General features: G+C 42.3%; 1 protein-coding gene across 8 annotated transcripts in view; it reads right to left on the bottom strand.

Moving 5' to 3' along the window:
* Positions 1–23093, bottom strand: part of SULF1 (sulfatase 1) — a 199113-nt gene that overhangs the window by 56655 nt on the left and 119365 nt on the right. For 6 of the 8 annotated variants that reach the window (XM_059874426.1, XM_025001836.2, XM_059874425.1 and 3 more), the window contains 3 exons: positions 22233–22472; positions 11944–12095; positions 9444–9613 (listed from right to left, as the gene is read on the bottom strand). In XM_059874426.1, the coding sequence (XP_059730409.1) occupies positions 9444–9613; positions 11944–12095; positions 22233–22472 (562 nt within the window). Of the gene's footprint in view, positions 1–9443; positions 9614–11943; positions 12096–22232; positions 22473–23093 lie in introns of those variants that run through there. The other 2 variants (XM_059874427.1, XM_025001835.2) reach the window with 1 other exon arrangement.

Below are 23093 nucleotides of genomic sequence, written 5' to 3'. Positions count from 1 at the left end.
GAGAGGGCAGCGCCTCTTTCTGTAGTCCGTTGTTCAGTTGCTAAGTCGTGTCCGACTTTTTGTGATCCCATGGACTGCAGCACTTCAGGCTTCCCTGTCCTTCAAAATCTCCTGGAGTTTGCTCAAACTCATGTCCATTGAGTCGATAATGCCATCCAACCCTCTTATCCTCTGTTGCTCCCTTCTCCTCCTGCCTTTAATCTTTCCCAACATCAGGGTCTTTTCCAATGAGTCAGCTCTTCGCATCAGGTGGACAAAGTACTGGAGCTTCAGCTTTAGCATCAGTCCTTCCAATGAACATTCAGGGTTGATTTCCTTTAAAAGTGACTGGTTTGATCTCTTTGCTGTCCAAGGGACTCTCAAGAGTATTCACCAGCACCACAATTCAGAAGCAACAATTTTTCAGCACTCAGCCTTCTTTATGGTCCAACTCTCACATCCATACATGACTACTGGAAAAACCACAGCTTTGACTAGATGGACCTTTGTCAGCAATGTGATGTCTCTTCTTAATACACTGTCTAGGTTTGTTATAGCTTTCTTTCCAAGGAGCAGGTGTCTTTTAATTTCATGGCTGCAGTCACCGTCCACAGTGATTTTGAAGCCCAAGAAAATAAAATACTCCTATTTTACAAATGAGACAGTAAAGCATACGGAGATGGCTCAGAAAGGACAGGTTGGGAACCCTGCTCCTTTCATGATGTCACACTGAACTGTCCTCTCCAACAAGCATCTCAAACTCCCATCATTAAAAGAAGTGATCCATACATTTCTTCTATCAAAAGTTAAGTCCTGGGGTTTCCCTGGTGGTCCAGTGGTTAAGAATCCTCTTTGCAGTGCAGGGGATGACTCAGGTTTGACCACTGGTAGGGGAATTAAGATCGCACATGCTGCTGAGCGACTAAACCCACGTGCCACAACTAGAGAGTCCGTGCACCGCACCAAGACCCCATGTGCCGCAACTGAGATCTGACAGCGCCAAATAAATAAATATTTAAAAAGTAAGTCCCAAAGTTCTTAGCTTTTATCCTGCTTATCCTGATTTAAAATATTAGCTGCTTCTGTTTCTCACTCAGATGCCTCCCACCAGCTGCTGTGTTCCTACGTTTGTTGCAAATACAGAATCAAGTCTGACCTTCCAGAACACCCTGGAGACATATTTGAAAAGGTAGAGAACTCTGACTCTTTGCTTGAAAATGGAGAGGACAAAGGATGAGATTGTCATAAAAAAGAAAAACAAACCTCAAAAATTCATGTCAGAGTGTCAGCCATGTGTGTCTGGTCTGGTGAGGCTTTCTGTGTCTGTTCAGATACACGTCTGGCCCAGAACTGTGCTCTCCAGACCGTATACTCTTAGGAACGCACCTGTAACTCTCAAAAGATGATTCCAATACTTATAAAAGGTGAGCTTTCACTAGCAAGGCTTCTCTGCACATTGTTTTTCTCTAGTCATCATTTGTTCAGCGTTATTGCTCAGCGCGGGCTTCCTGGTGGCTCAATGGTAAAGAATCTGCCTGCCAATGCAGGAGACATGAGTTGATCCCTGGTCTGGGAAGATCCCCTGGAGTAGGAAATGGCAACCCACTCAAGCATTCTTACCTGAGGAACCCCATGAACAGAGGAGCCTGGTGGGCTACAGTCCATGAGGTTGCAAAGAGTCGGACGTGACTGAGCAACTGAACAAAAATATAGTTGCTCAGCACAGTATAGCTCACGGACGGATCCCTCAGACCACTGCACTTCCATGTTCAACTTTTGCCGTCAATATCAGATTCTCCCCAGGCTTTGCTTTTCTTGCTAACATTGCTTATTGACATAACAAGGATAAGATTTCTCAAATCAATCATGTCCCCTTTCTTCTTGATGGGTGGACATTTTAGGAGACTAATTCTTAGTGGCACAGAAATAGTTTGAAGAAATGCATGTGTTGCATATTAAACCCATTCTCGGGGAAACACAAAGAACTTAGCAGTTCATCTGGTACCACTGATGGCCTCTGCTGTCACCCCAAAGAAAATACATTTTGAGTATTTTATATTTGAACGTGTGTTTTCTTCATTTGCTATTAGTCTCATGGTGGTGGTGGTTTAGTTGATTGGTTGTGTCCGACTCTTGGAATCCCCCAGGTTCCTCTGTCCCTGGGACTTCCCAGGCAAGAATACTGGAGTGGATTGCCATTTCCTTTTCAAGGGGTCTTCCTGACCCAGAGATCAAATCCACATCTCCCCCACTGCAAGCAGTCTTCTGCACTGCAGGCAAATTCTTTACCACTGAGCCACCAGGGAAGCCACCCGTCTAGTCTCATACAACAACAAAAATCCTAACACTTAATATCCTTATTGGTAGCAGGATCATCTCTCACTGAGAAACAGGTCTCAATTCCCAGAATAAGCTGATTGTACAGATTCAAGAAGTACACACTCAAACTATTAAAATTGGATATTCTAGACAATCTCCCAAGCCACACCATCCCAGCCTTCACTAAAATGAAACTTGATGAGACTTTGTGGAGAGATTCTCCACTCGAGTTCAAATGTCTTTAGGTGGGTAACAACTGAACACGTGCAGGATAACATCAAATTGTCTTGATTACAGGTGCATCCTAAAACTTTACAATAAAAAAGATACACGCTAAGTAGCTTCAGTTGTATCTTACTATTTGTGACACTATGGACTGTAGCCCTCCAGGCTCCTTTATCCATGGGACTTCTCAGGCAAGAATACTGGAGAGGGTTGTCATTTCCTTCTCCAGAGGATCTTCCTGACTCAGGGATTGAATCCAAGTCTCTTACATCTCCTGCACTGGCAGGCAGGTTCTCTACCACTAGTGCCAGTTGGCAAGCCTTACAATAAAATGGCATATCACAAAACTAATTCAAAGACTCTTCCAACGATGATGCTATGAACTCCAACTAGAAATTGTGTCAATACATACATAGGGAACACTTCTACTAAAAATTGTGACTGTGACAGATATTGAACAGGCCTGGTGTAGTGGGAAGATCTAGGGCCCAGAAGAGTGGAGTTTGGGCTTCAGCTTCATCCCTATCTACTTACGTGACTTGAGCAAAGCCGCTGAGTCTTTTTTTTTTTTTTTTTAATAAACTTTGGGTATTCATTTTTTAATCTAAAAATTTATGGATTTATACTATCACTAGGTATCCTTTAATTCATAAAACCAATTGTTCAACTACTTTCACACTATTTTTAAAAGGGTTTTAATGTCAGCTAGTTGGAAGGGTTAACATGTTGATGCATTTGCTAAACAAAAATGTATCATACGACTAAGGCAGCAGGAGCCGTGCCCACCAGGCAACGGGAAGTAGAGATGGATCCTTTGGGAAAGAGATGCCTTGCATAGCAGCAGGGTGTCATTCGTGTGGTGTTAAGTGTGGATATTCTGAAGTGTGGCTGGACATCAAGGATCTGAGTGAACAGCCAGTGCAATGGGATATGTAGTAAATGACAGAGAGAAGAATACAGAGGTAATATGGGAAGTGTGTGTGTGAAGGTTACTCAGTCGTGTCTGACTCTCTGTGACCCCATGGACTATACAGTCCATGGAATTCTTTAGGCCAGAATACTGGAGTGGGTAGCCTTTCCCTTTTCCAGGGTATCTTCCCAACCCAGGGATCAAACCCAGGTCTCCCGCACTACAGGTGGATTCTTTACCAGCTGAGCCACAAAGGGAGCAATTAATCCTGCTCAAGTCAGAAATGTTTATGGAGGATTTAAAATTCTCTCCTCTTTGAAAGCATATCCTTTTATGTATTTGTGGAAGAAATGAAGAGAGAATGTGCAAATTCTTTTTAAGGCAAGACATTTCTTTCCAACTTGAATTAATTTATCTGGCTGCATGACTCAGCATGTTAGATCTTAGTTCCCTGACCAGGGATCAAACCTGCACCTTGTGAAGTGGAAGCATGGAGTCTTAACCACTGGATTGCCAGGGAAGTCCTTTCTTTTCAACTTTAGGCAACAAAGGTGTTTCAGAAATGTTCTGAGGCTTCCTAAGGGTAGTTGTCCCTTTGACATGCTGTGTCCATCCCAAACTCTACGATCAGAACAATATCTGCAAGTTAGTTGATGTGGATTGTTCTGCCTAAATTTTGATTTCACATGAACCTGTGTGTCTGTGTGTGTGTGTATGTGTGTGTGTACAGAGTCAAATGCATTTCCAGGGATAGAAAGAAAGAGCTGTTGAACTGGAACAAAATTTTTCTTTAAGTTCATGGAGACATGCTGCTGCTGCTGCTGCTAAGTTGCTTCAGTCGTGTCCAACTCTGTGAGACCCCATAGATGGCAGCCCACCAGGCTCCCCTGTCCCTGAGATTCTCCAGGTAAGAACACTGGAGTAGGTTGCCATTTCCTTCTCCAATGCATGAAAGTGAAAAGTGAAAGTGAAGTCGTTCAGTCATGTCCAACTCTTCACAACCCCATGGACTGCAGCCTACCAGGCTCCTCTGTTCATGGGATTTTCCAGGCAAGAATACTGGAGTGGGTTGCCATTGCCTTCTCCGTCATGGAGGCATAGTTGGTGGAAAAATGTCAAGGGATCCTCAGCATCTCACAGAATCATCAAGAAGGCAAACGTAATCTCTTCTCTCATCAGCTTTTGTCTATAAGTGAGTATTATCACATCACTGATGCCAGGACAAATGATGCCAAGAGGATGAGGCTTTAGCATTATTATGAGGATATGGGGGAGAGACAGAGAAGGCAATGGCACCCCACTCCAGTACTTTTGCCTAGAAAATCCCATGGACGGAGGAGCCTGGTAGGCTGCAGTCCACGTGGTTGCTAGAGTCAGACATGACTGAGTGACTTCACTTTCACTTTTCACTTTCCTGCATTGGAGAAGGAAATGGCAACCCACTCCAGTGTTCTTGCCTGGAGAATCCCAGGGACAGGGAAGCCTGGTGGGCTGCCGTCTATGGGGTCGCACAGAGTCGGACACGACTGAAGCTAATAGCAGCAGCAGCAGCAGCATGGGGGAGAGAATTTACTGGAACGTGCAGTAGAGTCTTAGTCATAGTGAAGGGCTTTGTGATAAGAATGATTATATGTATTATCATGATGGAGACTTCCTCAGATCTCTCAGAGGCCAGGAGTGACTGAGCCACTGTCTGATTAAACAGGGTCCCCTGTTCCATGCGGTCGATAATCCGTTCTCTTTCTTAGTTGGTTGGCATAACCTCTAGCCTCAATATTGAACTGGCTTTCTTTCTTTGTTGGCGATGGCAAACACCATGGAAACCTGATACATTCGCTCCAGGCAGTGGGGGTCAGATAGCTCTAACCCAAGGCGGATGAAAGACATCTGGATAATGCCTGACCACCAAGGAAGGCAACCTCAAGGAAAGTGCTCACATGGCTTGCATCCCCCTCCCCTGCCCCCGACAGCACAGAACCTACAGTTTCTTCCTCTGTTTTCACAGGGCCTGCCAAATATCTCTGCAAAGCACTTAACTTCTTGCATCGCTTTGCTTGAATGCCTTGCTCATGTTCTTGCTAAGGAGACCAGCCATTCAAGAGCTCCGAGCGGCACAATGGAAAGCTTGTCTTCAATTTGTCTCACTCCTTTTGTGTGCAGCCTGAACTGTGAACCCAGGCAGTCACTCACAGCCTCAAGAGAGATGCACATGGACTCTTTCCAGCCCTTTCTTCCTGTGATGGCTAGGGAGACCTTGATGACAAAGATGCCCGGAATTCAACGCTTTCAAGGTCTGTGGGAGACACAGCGGATCTCCTGATTCTAGGGGCTCCAAAGCCTCGGGCTTAGCAGCAAACAGAAGCTGAACCACTCAACTCACCGTGTGAGTTTTTATTTTCTATGGCTAAGGGTGTTCTTCAAACTGCCAAGAGCACGGTTTGCACCTGGCAAAGATAACACAGCCCAGGCTGGTGCTTCTGTCTGTTTTTAGAATAGGCAGGGTGAGAGCCTCATCAATGCAGGTCTTAGCTCGTCAACAGACTTGTCAGGTCACAACGGACAAGAACCAGCTTGTTCCTTCCCTAGCTGCTTCCCCTTGAATGTTAAGTTGAAATTCACCAAACAAAACAGCACCTTTTTGTAGGTCAAGAAAGATCAAATCCAGCAAAAACAGTTTTGTTTGTTTTTTTTTATGGTTCATCTTAATAGGAAGGATCACGGAGAATTAGTACCTATGAAGTGGCTTCTGTGTTCCAGGTCCAAGGTGAGGTCTCTTTTAACTGTCATTCATGATATCATGCCAAGTTGCTGGTTATTACTCCCATTTTACCGATGAGACAATGGAGGTTCTGAGAGGTGAAAGGTACTGCCTACAGGTCAGCAAGGACCACTGAGATAGGAACCAGTGCTTATTTGCCTCCAAGGCCTGAGAGCTTTCACTCTGCCAATGTGTGGATTCAGCTTTATAGAATCACTAGTAAGGCTCACAGGGCTTCCCAGGGTGGCGCTAGTGGTAAAGAATCCACCTGCCAATGCAGGAGACACAAGAGACGTAGGTTTGATCCCTGGGTCGGGAAGATATCCTGGAGTAGGAACAGGAGACCCACTCCTGTATTCTTGCCTGAAAAATTCCATGGACAGAGGAGCCTGGTGGGGTACAGTCCATGGGGCTGCAAAGAGTCGGACATGACTGAGCCCTGAGCACAGTAAGGCACACAGGTGGTTCATCTGAACTAAAAAGGAATAGCGAAAACTTCACATATAAAAATGGTCAAGTCACATATGATGTCTACCTTGACTAAACAGTCTCCAGGGACTGTGTTTACAGCTACATACAAATTCACTCACGTTCTCAATACCCTGCAGGTTTCTCTCTCTAGCTTTATCCCTTACTTCTTTCCTCACTTCCTTGGTCACATCTTAGACAGCCTCATGGTGACCACTTTTCCTGAAATCATGTACCCAATCTCTGTCTATCAGCTGCAGAAACGTTGCCCATCCTTTGCAGTCCACTTTGCCTGCCTCCTTGGCCCTGAAGTTCTCCTGGTTCTTCTAAAAGATGAGTATGCTTCCTCCTCCAAACTTTCACAGACCCTGGGCTCCCTGCTCTAGCACTTGCTTCTGAGCCTGTTGCTGACAAGGCTCTTTGATAAGGCTCTTTGTCTGTCTTCCTCCTTGAGCAAGAGCCCAGAACAAACTTATTCTGTAAAGAATCATACAGTAAATAGTTTAGGCACTGCAGGCTGAATGGCATCTGCCACAGCTACCCAACTCCACTGTTGCATTGCAAAAGCAGGCACAGATAATACCTAAATAAATGAACATGGCTGTGTTTCAATAAAACTTTATTTATAAAAACTGGTGGCAAGTCAGAAGTGGCCTCCATGTGCTGACCTCTGTCCTAGTTCATTGGTTCTAGAATGAGCAATTGTGTCTCTTTTTTAAAAAATGCAGATTATTTTATGTTTATTTGACTGCACCAGGAAGTCTTAGTTGTGGCATGTGAACTCTTAGTTGTTACATGCAGGATCTAGTTCCCCGACCAGGGATTGAACCTAGGCCCCCTGCATTGGGACGGTGGAGTGTTAGCCACTGGACCACCAGGGAAGTCCCAGCAATTGTGTCTTCCTTGCGCCTATATCCCTGCTGTGCTGTACAGTGTCACAGGTGGCACGCATAAATATTTGTGGAATGAAGCAGAATTTAATCAGAGATGCTTCTTCTTTGTTTTTTAAAGCTATTGTTGAAGCCCTGAGAACTCTGCAGATTTCTCTCATCCTGCACTGCTGTCTGTGCACACTGCTGAGCTGTCAGAACCTTTTGACCTGTGGCTGATTTTCCTGTAGGCTCAGGACCTTGCCCCGAAGCTTCAAAGGCAAGCTGACTTCTAAGGAGCCATAAAACACATTTTGTCAACTTCTTGTCCTCAAACTCCCGGGAAAACAGCAGTGAGGTTTACAGTTGTGGAAAATCACCTTAGGCTGGGATTCTGCTAATGCAACAAAGAAAGCAATTTCAGACTCAAAGAAAAGGAAAAGGTGAGTCCCAGGGCATGGAAGAAATCTGCAAAGACCTATTTCTTTTACTGAACCAGCAGGTTACTGCATCTGCCAGTGATGGCTAATGGAGAGTCACTAGTCCCTGGTGGGCTTCATTTATGAATTCAGCTGCATAATTATACATAGGGTAGAGAGTCTTGAATATTTATCCACAGGGTTGATTCCAAAACACAATGGATCATCCAGACCCTATACCTCAGTTGCTGGGGCAGCTTTCTTTGTCGACAGTATCTTATGCATCAAAACACTTCCATCCTCCAAGTTTCTGGGTATGCTCAGTAGGACACTCACCTGGCTTCATTTATGTATTGTTAGTTCCCGTCTTTCCTTCTTTCTAAGTCACTTGATATGATAGAGAGGATCTAAGTACCACTGACAAGGAGCCATAAGTTTATTAGTTATAATAAGATAAAAAATATGAATAAAAAGTTTTCCAGGGATATGTTATGCCAGCAACTAGAATGCCTTCAGTAGTTACTTATCTCTTTTCATAAAGAAGTACATTTAATCTTTATTTTTTTCCCCATCTGGGACCATAGCTTTAAAATCAGTGTGGCTGAAGAGGGATAATATTTAAGCACAAATAGATTAAGAATGAATTCTGGAGGTTTAGTGATGAAGGAAACGTATCAGTTCCTTGTTTCCTACTCTTCTCATAGTTAAACTTTCAGCCCACTGCTCTGCGTGGAGGACTGCATATCATTGCAATGGATAAGAAGAACGGGTGTGGAGAAGTAGAAAAACAAAATCACATTCTTCGCTGCCTAAGTATCCAGACTTACTACACGCGTCTCGTGAGAATGGTCAGCTTAATACAGCTCTCTGCTCTCTGTCTCATCGCCATAAGCCATCAGCCTCTCCTCTGGGCCTCCCAATCCCCTCCCCAAGGCTCCTGCCTCTCAAAAAGAAACATCAGGTTATTTTAAAGCCGTGACCTGAGACGGCCTCTCGGGCATGCCCTCTGCAGCTGCCTCTGCAGCAATTCTAATCAGACATCTGTGGCAAAGCTGCGACAGCCCGAGCCCAGGAAATTCACCCAGGTCTCTATAACCAGACTGGGGGTGTGGATCACTACCACTCTGCTGCTATAAGAAACATACCGTTTGATCATTATTATTATTAGATCACGTTGATGAATATTATTTGAGACAACTGAAGGAAGCCCTTGATCAAAACCACCCCCCAGTCACCCCATGTGCTTCTCTCTGTTCATTTTGTTGTTCTTGTTATTGTTCAGTTACTTACGATGTTGGAGATGTGATTCGTAATCAAGCCACCTCAGCAAGCCCCTGAGTTCAGGGCCTGCCTGATCTGTGGTCTCGGGGCAGAAGCCCCATTCCTGCCTTGTGGAGATGCCACGTGGAAAGAAATGGGGTGCAGGGGAGGAGATGGGTGGGGAGCAAAGGAGAGGCTCAAGATCAGCAGGTCCCAGAGTTGAGGTTGTTACTCACATGTGTTGGGAAGCATTGGGGTACAGTTCTGAAAACTGTGGGGCCGAGTCCTCGGGGCCGTGGGGCGCCGCGTGGCTGATCACCATCATAATGGGCCTATGGGGATACATTCTCTTAGACATTTTGAAGTAATTAATGCTCTCGTTAGTGATTAAGTCTGTGAAGTAGTCCTGAAACATACATTTGACACAAAACAAAAATTACAAAAGGTGACATTCATCAGATCACATTTGAATACTGCTTTCCCTCAGAAGCAACTCACTGAATGAGGAGGTAAGATCTTAAGCACGAAGAGAAACTGTACTTCCCAAGGAGAAAAACATCTTCCGGAAACAGAGATCAGTTGCCAGTTACTTTCTAGGGTTGCCAGCATAGTAACACACACAAACATCTTTTTAAAAGTAATGTACCATTTAAGAATTAGGGGGAAAAAAAAAAGTCAAGTCCTGCTTGCCCAAGATAATGATCAGATCTGGCAATACAAATGCTACAGTACATGAAACACCGGATACTTATTTCATTCTCAGGTTTCGCTGATGTAATTCGTTTTAAAAAAATTTAATTGCTTCAAGGACAGGAAATACCCACGCCCACTACAAATTCACAGTTGCAGACACGCACATGCATACACACATACACGCATAAATGCACACACACAAAAAATCTTTTCGTGAAATTAAAAATTCACCTGTTAGAATTACACAATGATTGCCAATGAAAGTCATGACCAAAATCTGGATGCACAGGGAAAAGGGGCAGCATTCTATAAATTAGTTTATCTGAAACACTCAATATGGGGAGCAGTTGATTTCCTGCGGATTACACTCTGTTAATTGCACAACTAAAATGATCCAGCTGTTGGGATTAGAGCCTGACTTGTTAATAGAACAATTTAATCTATAATCCAAGGGGCTGATGCAAGACTATAAGGGGGAGTGGGGGAAGAGATGGAATGAGAAAGAAAGAAAAGATGAAAACTGAAAACACCTGCTTCCTCTAAGTGTGTATCATTGGCCTGGAACTCCAGTGTAAAGTTTATTCAGAAAGCTCTCAGGCAATGTGCACTGTCAGAGGCTTCTAGGCATGACTAATCGCATGTAGATTCAAGGACCAGAACAGCTGCAAAAGCCATGCCCAAGGGACCAAGCCTATGTCACATGTCCTTCTTAGGACAAGCCCACAGGCTATCACCTCCTTCCATGGAAGTCTCTGTTTCATTCCTTTCCTCTCTTTCTAAAAAAACGATCTATATTCTTTTCGACACAGTTGTCTTTGACACTTAATCAGCTGTGATAATGGGCAAGATACGCTGATTTAGTCTTTGGAGGGAATCTTGATTGCTTTGCTCTCCTTAGGACAACAGGGAAAGAAAGGTTAATAGCTTCAACAAGGAGCATGGCAAGTATCCCCACAGATAAAAAATGGGAGCAGTGACAATTAGTGCACTTTATAGGGCATTGCTCAAACCTGCCTCCAAGGTTTCTGCCAGCTCACAACTCTGATGAGTTTGGAAACCTATTAGCAATGTTTGTGAATTCATTTGCATGCATTGTTTTCTGGAGGGTATGAAAGGAGACTTACACTTTATCTCCCCCGCCAAGTTCCTTGAGCTCAAATCAGGCCAAGCATAAGGATAGCGATGTGCCAAAATTAGATCAAGTCTCCTCTTTCTGATTTCTACCAATGGCTTTTTCACAGAGATCTATGCTAGTTGGAGCAGGTTCTCAGCTTCTTTTAGATAAATGAGGAAGAGATGGACATGGTTAGGAGGGAAGAGGGTATTTTAGGCTAATTAGCAGGCTAAATTTAAAGATGTTTCCCCCTCCGCTCCTGCGATCTGGAAATCGTTTTAAGTTGGCAATCACAAAAGCTGTGTAGATTTTAAAAAGTCTAATCTGGGATCCATTTGTTAGAGAACTCTGGGACCTGTTCACTTCTGTTTCTATGAACTGATTTGGAAATTCTAGGACTGACTGCCTTACAGACTTTTGTGGACTCATTGCCATGGGCAGGTGTCCTTGTCAATATCAAAGTGTGGTAAAAGCAAAGAATGTGGTTTTCCAACTTTTGAGTTTTGCACTTGTCTTTTCTTATTCTTACATCTAAATCTGAAGGCGCAGACAGAATATACTCTCACCCTAATGAAAAGCAAAACAGTACAAGATGAACATCTGATTATGTGGACAAGTCTTCTAGAGGGGGGGAGACCAAAAATTATCACAAGACGGAGTACAGGCATCTATGATTTTTTTGATAATACTCTCATCAAAGGCTGATTGCCTTTCATCCTAATGAAGGGGGGAAAAAATCCACTATTCAAAGTCAGTGTTCCCTGAGAGCCTTTTTCTTGCCTGGAGTTTAAAATTATCTTAAAATTTCTCTTTCTAAAACTGTGAGAACATAGAAAGCCAATCTCGTGGATAGGCTAACATACTGAAAATGACTTTCTCCCATTATGCATGAAGTAAGTTGATGCAGTGTAAAAGTGCCTGAAAATTACCTTCGCATAATCAAATCCATGCTTTTCTTTGATGCCATTGCGACAAACAGTGTAATTATAGAAACGAGAATTCTTGATTAATCCAAGCCATTCTCGCCACCCAGGAGGGATGTAGCTGCCATTATATTCATTGAGGTATTTTCCAAAAAAGGCTGCAAGGGGGAAAGAAGGATAATTTTCTCATATGAAATGATCAATCATAACTAAATGCATCGACATGAGATTACATCTTGAAAAAAAGACAGTGAAACAAAAGTTAACCTAGGTAACAGTGGATGCTAAGGTATCGTTCATGTACTCTGATTCTTTGGCAAAGTGACCCACATACATTTTCCTTTTGAATAAATAAGAATAGTGCCTAGGTACATGGATAGTTTATATAAATATAGTACAGTTTAATAAAATCACCATCAGGTTCATGATACTTCGAATGCATGAATTTTTTTGTGGTCCTTCCAGGATAAAAGCAGAATGAATCTTTTTGTTAAGTTTATACGATAATCAGAGAAGTAGCCGGTGTGAGATGTGCAGTACTGAAAGTTGTCTTTGGGGTAAGTTTTCCAACATATTGCTTGAAAGTTGTGAATTACAAAAACATTATTGAAAAACTTGTCTTTGTTTTTGCCTATCAGGACAGTATGTGTTTTCTGTGTCAAAGAACCTTCATAAACTCAGCTTCTATGGGGTGTGGTCAGTGCCTTTATGTCACATGTATTTTATGTCATCTTGTTTACACTGTGTATATTTTACAAATGTGTGCTTATTACTGATAATCAAAAAGTCTAGCAACATGGGGTTACAACCTTGATGACTCATTTTCATAGAATTACAGTAAAACAGAAGAATTGATATATGTGCCACAAAAACACCACTGCTCAACCAGATGCCTTCCATGTCAAACCCACTTTCTGGCTTCATTACAGATGCCTCCGCTTACATACATAAAGAAAGTTCTTAGCTGACTGGCTCGGAATGATGAAAACAGATCCTGGAACCAGGCACTTTATTGGTATTGCTCTTAAAGCACATGTTTCTGAATCTCAAACTTATCCAACATATTTCATTCCTGGGTCTTTATGGAGTCTCTATTTAGCTTGATTTCATCTTTGATATATAACCACCAGTAGAATATCTCCATCTGAATGTTTTTCTTGCTCTTAATGCAATTGTCCAGAATGGAATGAATAATGTTCCCTTGCACATGTACTTCTTTAGAAAGCCTTTAATTCTCAGAGTGGCATCATCACTCACCAGGCGTGGCCTGGTGGCACTTTCCCTGCCTCAACTACCCCTTCGCTCACCTTGCTATGGAGCAGCTGCTGCCTGTAGGCTCTAAGTGGGTCAGAGCTCTGGGACCTCTCATTGTTTCTCTGACTTGACACCCCTCTGGGGGCCCACAGATTCCTGACCATCTCTCCTATGCATGCTCCAGGGTCTTTCCACTCTCACCATCAGCTTTCTGAAGACCAGCTCAGGTCACATCACCTTCTTGCAATCTTGGATGAAGAATCACAGTTGAGTTTAACAGCTTGCAGTCCAAGGCCTTCCTTTTGTCTGGACAAGATCCCTCTCTTTCCAGCCCCATCTTGCACATCTCTGTGATGCGTACCTCTCTCCAGCAACTGTGTTGCCTCTAGGTGTTCTGGTTTCCACCTCTCCACCTTTGCCTGTGCTGTTCTCTTGGTCTCCCTCTCTATGAATCAGGCCAGAACACATGCCATTTCACTCCCAGTCTTTGCGCTGATTCCACAGGACTTTATCTCTGTGGCTCTGATGTCACATTCTCATCCTTCCTTGTGGAACAGTTATGTTCACGTATAAGCCTAATCTCCCTTATGTTGTTGTTTAGTCGCCGAGTCCAGTCTGAATCTTCTGTGACCCCCATGGATCATAGCTCACCAGGCTGCTCTGTCCATGGGATTTCCCAGGCAAGAATACTGGAGTGGGGTGCCATTTCCTCCTCCAGGGGATCTTCCCAACCCACACTGCAGGCAGATTATTTACTGCTAAGCCACTGGGGAAGCCAATATCCCTTACACTGTAAGGTTTTTTTTTTAGACAAACACTGCTTGATCTAATCTGTGTGCACTCTCCTCCCATCCTAGTGTGTAGTCTAGGGGCTCCATTAATTTTAGTTTCTTGAATTGGGGTTCATGGACCCCCACATATTCTTGGGACTCTACAAGTTCTGGACTTGTTAAATTTTGTGTTTTCAATTGAGTTATGATTTTTCAAAAAAAGCTAATTTGGTCAAAATATTTTCATAGAGTTTCAGAGGTGCAAAAGTTGATACTTCTCTTTGGATTTATTTTCTTTGAAGAGTTGACTCAAGTCTGAGGAACACAGCAATGTTTGTTTACTTGCTGAATGAATGTTTATACGTTGAATCTGCAAATGACTGAATAAATCAGGTGGTCCCTTCGTCAAACATACACAGCTTAAGGATTCTGCCAGGGCTCCTGAGCAGACAGACAGGCATGGAACAAAGTGTCAGAGGGTCTCATGTCAGCTGTGACTCAGGATTTCCCTCTGAACTTCCTATGAGCTGTAGGAATTCTTCTAATGAGATGTTCTCATCTTCAGAGACTAACCACCCTCTCACACTGAACCACAGATGATTTTCCTTCCTGACAAAATGCAACGGGACTTGAGTCCCAGGCAGCAGACCAAGGCCACACTCCACCAGCATGACTTCAGAACGGGACTGTTTCCAGAAGCCTTTCACTAGATAACCAAGAGCCCAGCTCTTTCCCCTGGCCTACTCCTCATCCTCAGGGTTTTTTTTCCCACTTTTCCCTCTTTTTATAAAAGATCATAGTGGTTAGGAATATAAAGCCTGGGGCCAGCCTGCCTGGGTTCAAATCCTGGCTCTGTTACTTTCTAATTACATGTCCAGAGGTGACTTACTTAACCTCTCTCTACTTCCAATTCTCTTGTTGGAAAACCATGAAGATGATGATGATAATAGCGGAAGGGATATTGTGAAGATGAAAATGAATTAATACATATGCAAAGCACTGAAAACAGTACCTGGCATATAATGAGGGCTTATTAAGTACTGTCACTGCTGGTACTGGGTTGGCCAGAAAGTTTGTTCAGGTTTTTCTACATCTTATGGACCTTTTGGCCAACCCAACATTTTTATGATTTTTGTTTGTTGTTTAGTTGCTAAGTCGTGTCTGACTCTTTTTGATCTCATGGACTGTAGCTGGCTAGGCTTCTTTGTCCATGGAACTCCCCAGGCAAGAATACTGGAGTGGGTTGCCCTTTCCTCCTCCAGGGGAATCCTTCTAACTCAGGGATGGAACCCAATTCTCCTGCATTGGCAGGCAGAATCTTTACCATTGGGTAGCCCCAATATTATGATTACCATCACCATGATCATTAGCTTTTCAACTCTGGGTTCTGATTTAAATAACTTACCCTCCTGAAGTGCAAGGAAATTCTGTTCTAGAGTTCTGCCCTGTGCATCTGAAAACATCGCTGGAGAGGTTACACAGTTTTCTTTCCTAATCTGATTCATTTTTGTAGCAACAAATTCCCTCCCAATTGGCTGACATTTTCTTGCTTAATTAGTTTTTTAGATTTGTTTTTCTTGCTACTTTTAGTTTTGTTCTCTGTTTTTTCCCCCCCTCTCAAGGAAGCCAGGCCAAGTCATTCCTGCCCTTTCCTCATTGTTTTACTCATTAGGTTATTTAGGACTGTTTTCTACCCATTGCCATGGCTATCGCCCTTTCCCTTAATCCTCCCCTTATAAACAATTCCTTTAAGTCTCTTAATAGTCCCTGTTATTCACTTCAGAACTCCCTCCAGGTTTTCCGTGTCTTTGTGTTAATGGGGTGTAAAAAATGTACTCACTATTCCAAATGTGTCCTCACCCATCACTCTTGGCTCCAAGGGAGACGAGGCCTTGTGCATCATGAGGCAGTACCCAGCGTTGTCAGCGTCAAGTTACTCAGCCTTTAGTGTCACCTTCGAACACTGAGGCTCATTTGTAATTACCCCTGGCCTCTTTCAACAACACTTCCTGGCAGTGCTCTGCAATTGATTATCTGGGATTCTAATTATTTTCCTCCAGATGCACTAAATCTCTTCCTCCATCTCGAAGGTGAAGTTCATTTTCTTGCCCATACTGCCACTATGTTACGTGTAGTTTGAAGGTTTTCAATCCTTTAGCTTTGGCAATTCAACTCAACTACTGTCTGAATATGTCACTAGCACACCATCTACCCCTCCTCTCTTCTCTGGGCCATTAAACACTTCCCTTCACAGCTGTTTAGAAGGTGGAAGGTGGGGTTGGGTGACAGGGAGAAAGATCAGAAAGACCTGATCATAATGACTGTTGACTAAAGTCCACACTACTTCTGTCCAAAACTACCTGTTACACAACCCTTAGAAAAATTTCCTTGAACTATTTGAGGCAAAAGCTTTTATTTTTAGATTTGCAATAGTAACTACATATACAAAGGATTTCTGATGCTGTAGAGAAGTCAAATGTTATTTAATGCAACAATGTACTAATTGAGCTCTCACTCCTTGCAATGATTAGATTTGGGGTGGCAGGACTTCACTAATAGTAACTATAAATTTACATAATTTTGAACCAAGTTAAAATTATGATTTACTCTTATGTCACCTCATACACATGAGTTTGGTTTCCCCAACTAGACTGGGAGTCTAGCAAAGACAGGAATCTTACTTTATATCTCTTTATGGATCAAAGTCTACTATACTTTTAAGCAGAATGTATGCTACATCTTGTTTTTGGGTACTTATCAAAAATCCATAATACTATCATTCATAAAAATAAGAATATTAGTTTGTTTTACTTTTAGTGAACTCTATTAATACATTTTAAAACATCTCATACTAGAGAATAAATATACTTGCCATAAGTAATGTGGGGCCTTCCTGGTGGCTCAGGCTGTAAAGAATCTGACTGAAATGAAGAAAACCCAGGATCTATCTCTGGGTCTGGAAGATTCCCTGGAGAAGGGAATGGCAACCCATTCCAGTATTCCTGCCTGGAGAATTCCATGGACAGAGAGCCTGGCGGGCTACAATCTATGGGACTGTGTAGAATTGGACACGACTGAGCAACTTTAGTTTCACTTTATAAGTAACATAAATTTTATAATGTAAAAAGACATATAAAAAATGATTAATTTGTCTGCAGTGTTTTGTTACAAAAATAATTCTTTACATAACAATTTTATTGCAGGTCTTTATTAAATATTGTCCCTTCCACCCCAGTGATATGAAGCAGAATTAGTATGACTAAAATTTAATTCACCTGTGAATTTACAAATCCTGTGTTATGATTATAATTTGAGCACTACCATTTTTAAAGGAATCAGTATGATTACAGTGATTATAAGAAAATTACAATATAATTTTGGATAGGAAACAGAACTAAGGAATCCCTCTAGTCCTATCTCTGCATTCTATAGGTTAGAAAACTGGCCTGGAAAAGTTCTCAAAATAAGTTCAAGGCAAAGTAAGGACGTGATTCCAGTTCTCCACCATTTTGTTCAGGGTTTTCCCCTTAATACTTGATGCTACCTCTCAATTATGCATTATTACTGTCACTTTAAAAATTTATGCCAGGTGTTACATTCATGTCTCTCCTCTCAAAAGAAATTTAAACTAAAAATTTTTGAGTGGATAATCAGGTAGAATTTTCCTTTTTATGATAGATAATACAATATTGTTACCATTTCACTTAGAACATAAAACGCAATAGAAATGTTATTTTATTTTCCTTTCTTAAACATTTAAGCTGTTGTGAAGTCATATTTTCCATGAGTAAAGTTAGAAAAATTTAGGTTATAGTCAGTCCAAAAATATGCCTTGGTTCTGAAAAAAGAAAATAATGTCATACAACGGTAAGTACAATACTGGATCAATTCATTTAAATCCATGTACTCTGGATACCTCCCAAAACAAGCCTCTCAGTAGTTTGTCTTCTCTGGGTTGTTCTTCGTAAAACTGATCACTGCTTTGTGCTTCTTGCTAGATGGATCTTTATGTATAATACAGCTTCCGTCATTATTTTTCCTATGTTCTCAGCTAAATGTTCTAAATGATGCATTTATTGTTAGGAAAACAATAAAATCTTTATATATTGGCTCCCCCCCACTAGTTTAGTGGTTCATAAATAATTATGCTGGTTTAAAACCTACACACCAATTCTCTTAATTTCCTGAGATGTCTATCATCCTGATGTGCTTATTTGTAGATTTTCAAATGAGTCTCTGTCCCTGGTTGGATTGATAATTATTGTCACAGAGACATCTTTACTTCCTAATTGTCTGAGACATATCAATATTTTCCCACTAAAGATGAATTTACATTATATAGCTCATTATCACTGCTCTTTTAGCCCTCCAATTTTTACCTTTTCCGATTTACTAGTGGGTACTCTCAAAATTTATTTTCCTGGGTGCACATCATCCATTTTCTATTCCTAGCAGAGTGTTTGAAAAAGTCTTAAGCATTTGGAAGAGTCCTGTTTTCCTTAAAGAATTCCTTTACTTTGTAGAATGACTCACTGTAAATTCCATTATTACCTAAGTGTCTAGACCCCAGGGAAGAAGGTTGGCTACAGAATATGAGTTAATTTCCAGAAGCAAATCTCCTCTTCCTGAAGAAGAGAACTGACTGAAGCAGGCCCAATGGACTGCACCACCAGACTGCTAGTTGTCCCTGGGAAAGGCTGATTGTCTGCAGTTTCCTCCTAGACCTAACCCACAAGGCTAGGGTACTATACTGGAAAGAGCCCTGAAGACCAAGGTCTTGTTGCTCACTCTTCCTAGTAGAACATCAGATGGATCATTTTCAGCAAGTCCTCTTATCTTGTGGGTCTAAATTTGTTCATCTGATGGGACTTCCCTGGTGGTCCAGTGGTTAGCACTTTGTACTTCCCTTGATCAGGGAACTAAGATCCTACATGCCTCTTGGGCAGTGTGGCCAAAAAGTAAAAAAAAAAAAAAAAAAAAAAAGTGGAATATTTAAATTTGTTTATCTGTATATGCTTAGTTGCTCAGTCCTGTATGATTCTTTGTGATCCCATGGACTGTATCCCACCTGGCTGCTTTTTCCATGGGATTCTCTAGGCAAGAATACTAGAGTGGGTTGCCATTCCCTTCTCCAGGGAATCTTTCCGACCCAGGGATGGAACCCGGGTCTCCTCCATTGCAGGCGGATTCTTTACCATTTGAGAATAAGAGAACTGAATGAAATTATCTCTGAGGTTTATTCAAGCTCTCGTAACCCACTGTAGGGTGGATACAGCATAGTGATAGTGATAGTGAAGTTGCTCAGTCGTGTCCGACTCTTTGCAACCCCATGGACTGTAGATTGCCAGGCTCCTCTGACCATGGGATTTTCCAAGCAAGGATACTGGAGTGGGTTGCCATTTCCTTCTCCAGGGGGTCTTCCTAACCCAGGGATCGAACCCAGGTCTCCTGCATTGCAGGCAGTCTCTTTACCATCTGAGCCACCAGGGAAGCCCGTAGGGTGGATACAGCATAGGATAATTTAAACAAGTACCAGAATACATTCCACTTCTTAGAAGCAACAGATTTGTTTTTTCTTGGTGACCCAATGAACTTTGTGCTAGATGGCGTTTCCATTTTTGCTTTTGCCATCTGGAAATTTAGCTTCAAATATGCAGCCTTTCTCCACAATTCTGTGGCATGTCTGTGGTTTGTATATTAACCGTTGCCTTGATTTGAACTGGTTCTACCCTCCATTTCTACTGGACAGGGTCCTGATTGCTCTGTATCCTATTATGTTTTATGTGTCACTATTAGGCACTTTGGAATGAGGCATGATAGAAACATATGTCAGGAAATAAGATAATGGGAAGGAGAAAGATGGAGTCAAGTGTGCTGGATTCAGTCTGTCACTGACTAGCTTGTGACCTCAGACCAACTCTCCTGAGTTTCTGTTTCTTCACTGGCAATATGGGCAAATCCTTTCAAGGCTGCAGGAAGAATTAGGTGAGAAAACTCAGCTAAAATGCCTGGTACAGAGGAAGCAAGCACAAAATACCAATTTCCAATTTTTCCCCTTTCTTTCCGACGGCCCAGCTTTACTTAAGTATAACTGACAATCAAACATTCTAAGGTTTGTAACCCAAGGGCCCACTATACAAAAACATTGTGAAACAAAAACCATTGCCAAGCCAATCAACACACTCATCCCTTTACATGTTCAGTAGTTTCCATTATTTTCTATTGTGATAACAACACCCAAGATCTAGCCTCTTAGCAAATTTCGAGTACACGATGAAACACTGTCAACTATAGCCAAACCACTGTTCAGTCTCTCTCCAGACTTCTTTTCGTTCTTCCCTTTCTTGATTTGGCCCTGAAATGTATTAGCAAGCCATAGTCAACAGCTCTAAGTCTCAGCAGGGTTCTTGTAGTCACCCACATCTCTGTTTCCTAGGACAGACCCCAACCACGTTGGTCTGGATATGACGAGTGTTCTAACTCCCTAGGTTCCAACTCTGTCTGCTACTAGGAATTAAATTACAGGGACAGTGAGAGTTGAAAGGCACTGACTTCACACAATGCTTCCCATGAATAAAACACAATTTGGTGGTCGAAATCAGGAGTCAGGCATCAGGGGACCATTTCTGATTTTGCTTCTCAGCTGGTCGCACAGTATTTGAAATCCTCACCTCAGTTATAAAATGGAGCCAAGTACACTGGCTGTTTATGAGCCCTACAGGGATGTTGGAGAGATTTGCAAATTGTTTTAGAGCTCTCAGATGAAAGGTGCTATACATTTAAACCACTCATGTGGGAAAACACTCAGGATAAGGCTCTCCGAGTAACCTAGTTTCCTTCCGAAGCATAAGCAGACACCTTTGAGGCTCATGGGAGGAGTTCCTTCTGTGAGTGGAGACTTTGAGATGTTTGCAGATGACAATGCTATCATCTCCACAGTCAGTGTTTTCATCTATAAATAACAAGTATTGTGCCCACAAGGTGCTCTGCACAGAAGCCAATGACCACATAGTTCCTAAATCCAAGGGGAAAGATTAATTTCATTTTTAGAAGAGATTTGAGAGAGAATACCTTTATCCAAAATCCTTTCCTTTGAAATCTTCAGAATAGAGAATCTGTAGACTTGACAATCATTTCCAAGTTTTTAATGATGACACCCTGAATTCTTATGAATAAGTCTAGTTGGTTCTGAAAAAATTATTTTCCATTATATCCCTCAATCAATATCTGGGTTTCCTTTCCTAAAATAGGAAATGCTCAGACTATGTCTTTCCCACTCCTAATTCTGTTAAAATGGTTCCACTCCCCCAAAGATAGTGGAAACTGTGCTGTCTAATACAATATGGTAGCTATTGGCCACATGTGGCTAAGTTTAAAATAATAAAAAATAAATAAAAATTAAAAAAAAGAAATGCTCAGAAAACCTAACAAGAGCATTTAAATGCTTGGAGAATAAAGGCTTTGGGTCAATCATACAGGAAGGAGCCTTGCTTATTTCTTAGAACGATTGGCCTGATGTTCACGATCTCTCTGGAAGGAGGTCCCTAATATGCAAGACACCAGTTAACCACACTCCTCATCTATGTAGGTTAAACGGTGATAAAAGGTGTACCATGGGATGCCCTCCTTTCCTGGGAAATAAGGGTGAACATTTGAGATCTAAAAGTAACCACAATGAAGCTAAAGAAAAGCAGAATCCTATTGATTATGAGTAAGTAAATAGGTGAATTAATAAAGTACACCTCATTGGATTATTTCATTCAGCTATTTATGAATTCAGTAAATAATTTTGATAATCTATTGTGTCCCAGATCCTGGGATAGGAGCTCTGCATTCAAGAATGTGCTCAGTTGGTAGCAGGACCTGGAAATTTGGGAGGTTGAGGTAAGCAGGCTCATGGGATAGAAACTCTTCAGTTGTAGGCTGTCCGGAAAATTCCAATTGCTGGGTGCTCTGATGGAACAGAGGACCCTGGCAACCTACAGTCCATGGGATCGCAAAGAGTAGGACGTGATTCAGTGACTGAGCAAACACACATGCACGCACTGATGGGGACAACTTGTCCTTCACGCGTCCACTGAGAATCATTCTGGCTTTTCTCTAAGGGATCTCCGGCTGGGACATTCATCAGAGAGAAAAGTAAGGGATGCAGAGGGAGACTCCTTCCACTTAGGGACTGATTGGAAGGTCACAGATTTCATCACATAGTGCATTTTTCTGAGATGCGTTACCAGAGTTCACGGAATGAAGGCCTGGAAGTTTCCCCTTTACCTGTTCTGTAGCCGGTGCTGTTCAGATAGACCGCAAACGTCCGAGGCTCGTGCACCGCCTGCCAGGAGGGGGAAGAGCAGTTCTCGTTGTTGGTGTAGATGTTGTGGTTATGCACGTACTTGCCGGTGAGCATGGAGGAGCGCGAGGGGCAGCACATGGGCGTGGTCACGAAGGCATTGGTGAAGGTGGCCCCCCCACGCTCCATAATCTTTCTGGTTTTGTTCATGACTTGCAGGGACCCTGAAAGGCACAAGGCCAGCCCTGTTTAGCAGACAGCACTGCACAATCACCCACTGACGTCATGTCACTCTGTTTCCCCGACTGGTTAACGTCCCTCCCTTGGCTTGAAGGAGTCTGTGATTGGACCAGTTCTCATTTCCAGGACACAGTGCACCACTGGGGATCCTATCATCTCAAGTATTTGCAGAATAATAAACACATTTTGGCTTCTCCCTTTTTTAATCACAAAGGAAAAAACTGCAGGCTCATCCGATCATTAAAGCTAGAATTTTAGAGATGGAGTAGATTCAAAGGCCAGCAGCCCTTTGAAGTTGACTAGAGAGCATCAAAACTCCTAGCCCACCAAACTCACACCAGCTACAAACACTGCAGAAAAGATGGATACAGTACTTTTATCATATCAAACAAAAGAGGGAAAAATTTCTACAGTTAAGTAAAAGTTCATCCAAAATGCGTGTTGAACTAAAAAAAAAAAAACTCCAATGCAACTTGGTATCCCCTAGTAAACTCACCACCTACCTGGCAGATTTTCTATCAGGATCACACGATCAGTTTATGTTTTTGCCTGTTTCCACGTCATTTAAAAAGATGGATTGTTTGCTTATGAAAGAGCTATGATTC

Source organism: Bos taurus, chromosome 14 (genome assembly GCF_002263795.3).
Source record: "Bos taurus isolate L1 Dominette 01449 registration number 42190680 breed Hereford chromosome 14, ARS-UCD2.0, whole genome shotgun sequence".
NCBI lineage: Eukaryota > Metazoa > Chordata > Mammalia > Artiodactyla > Bovidae > Bos > Bos taurus.
This window is presented reverse-complemented; position numbering and strand designations above follow the sequence as displayed.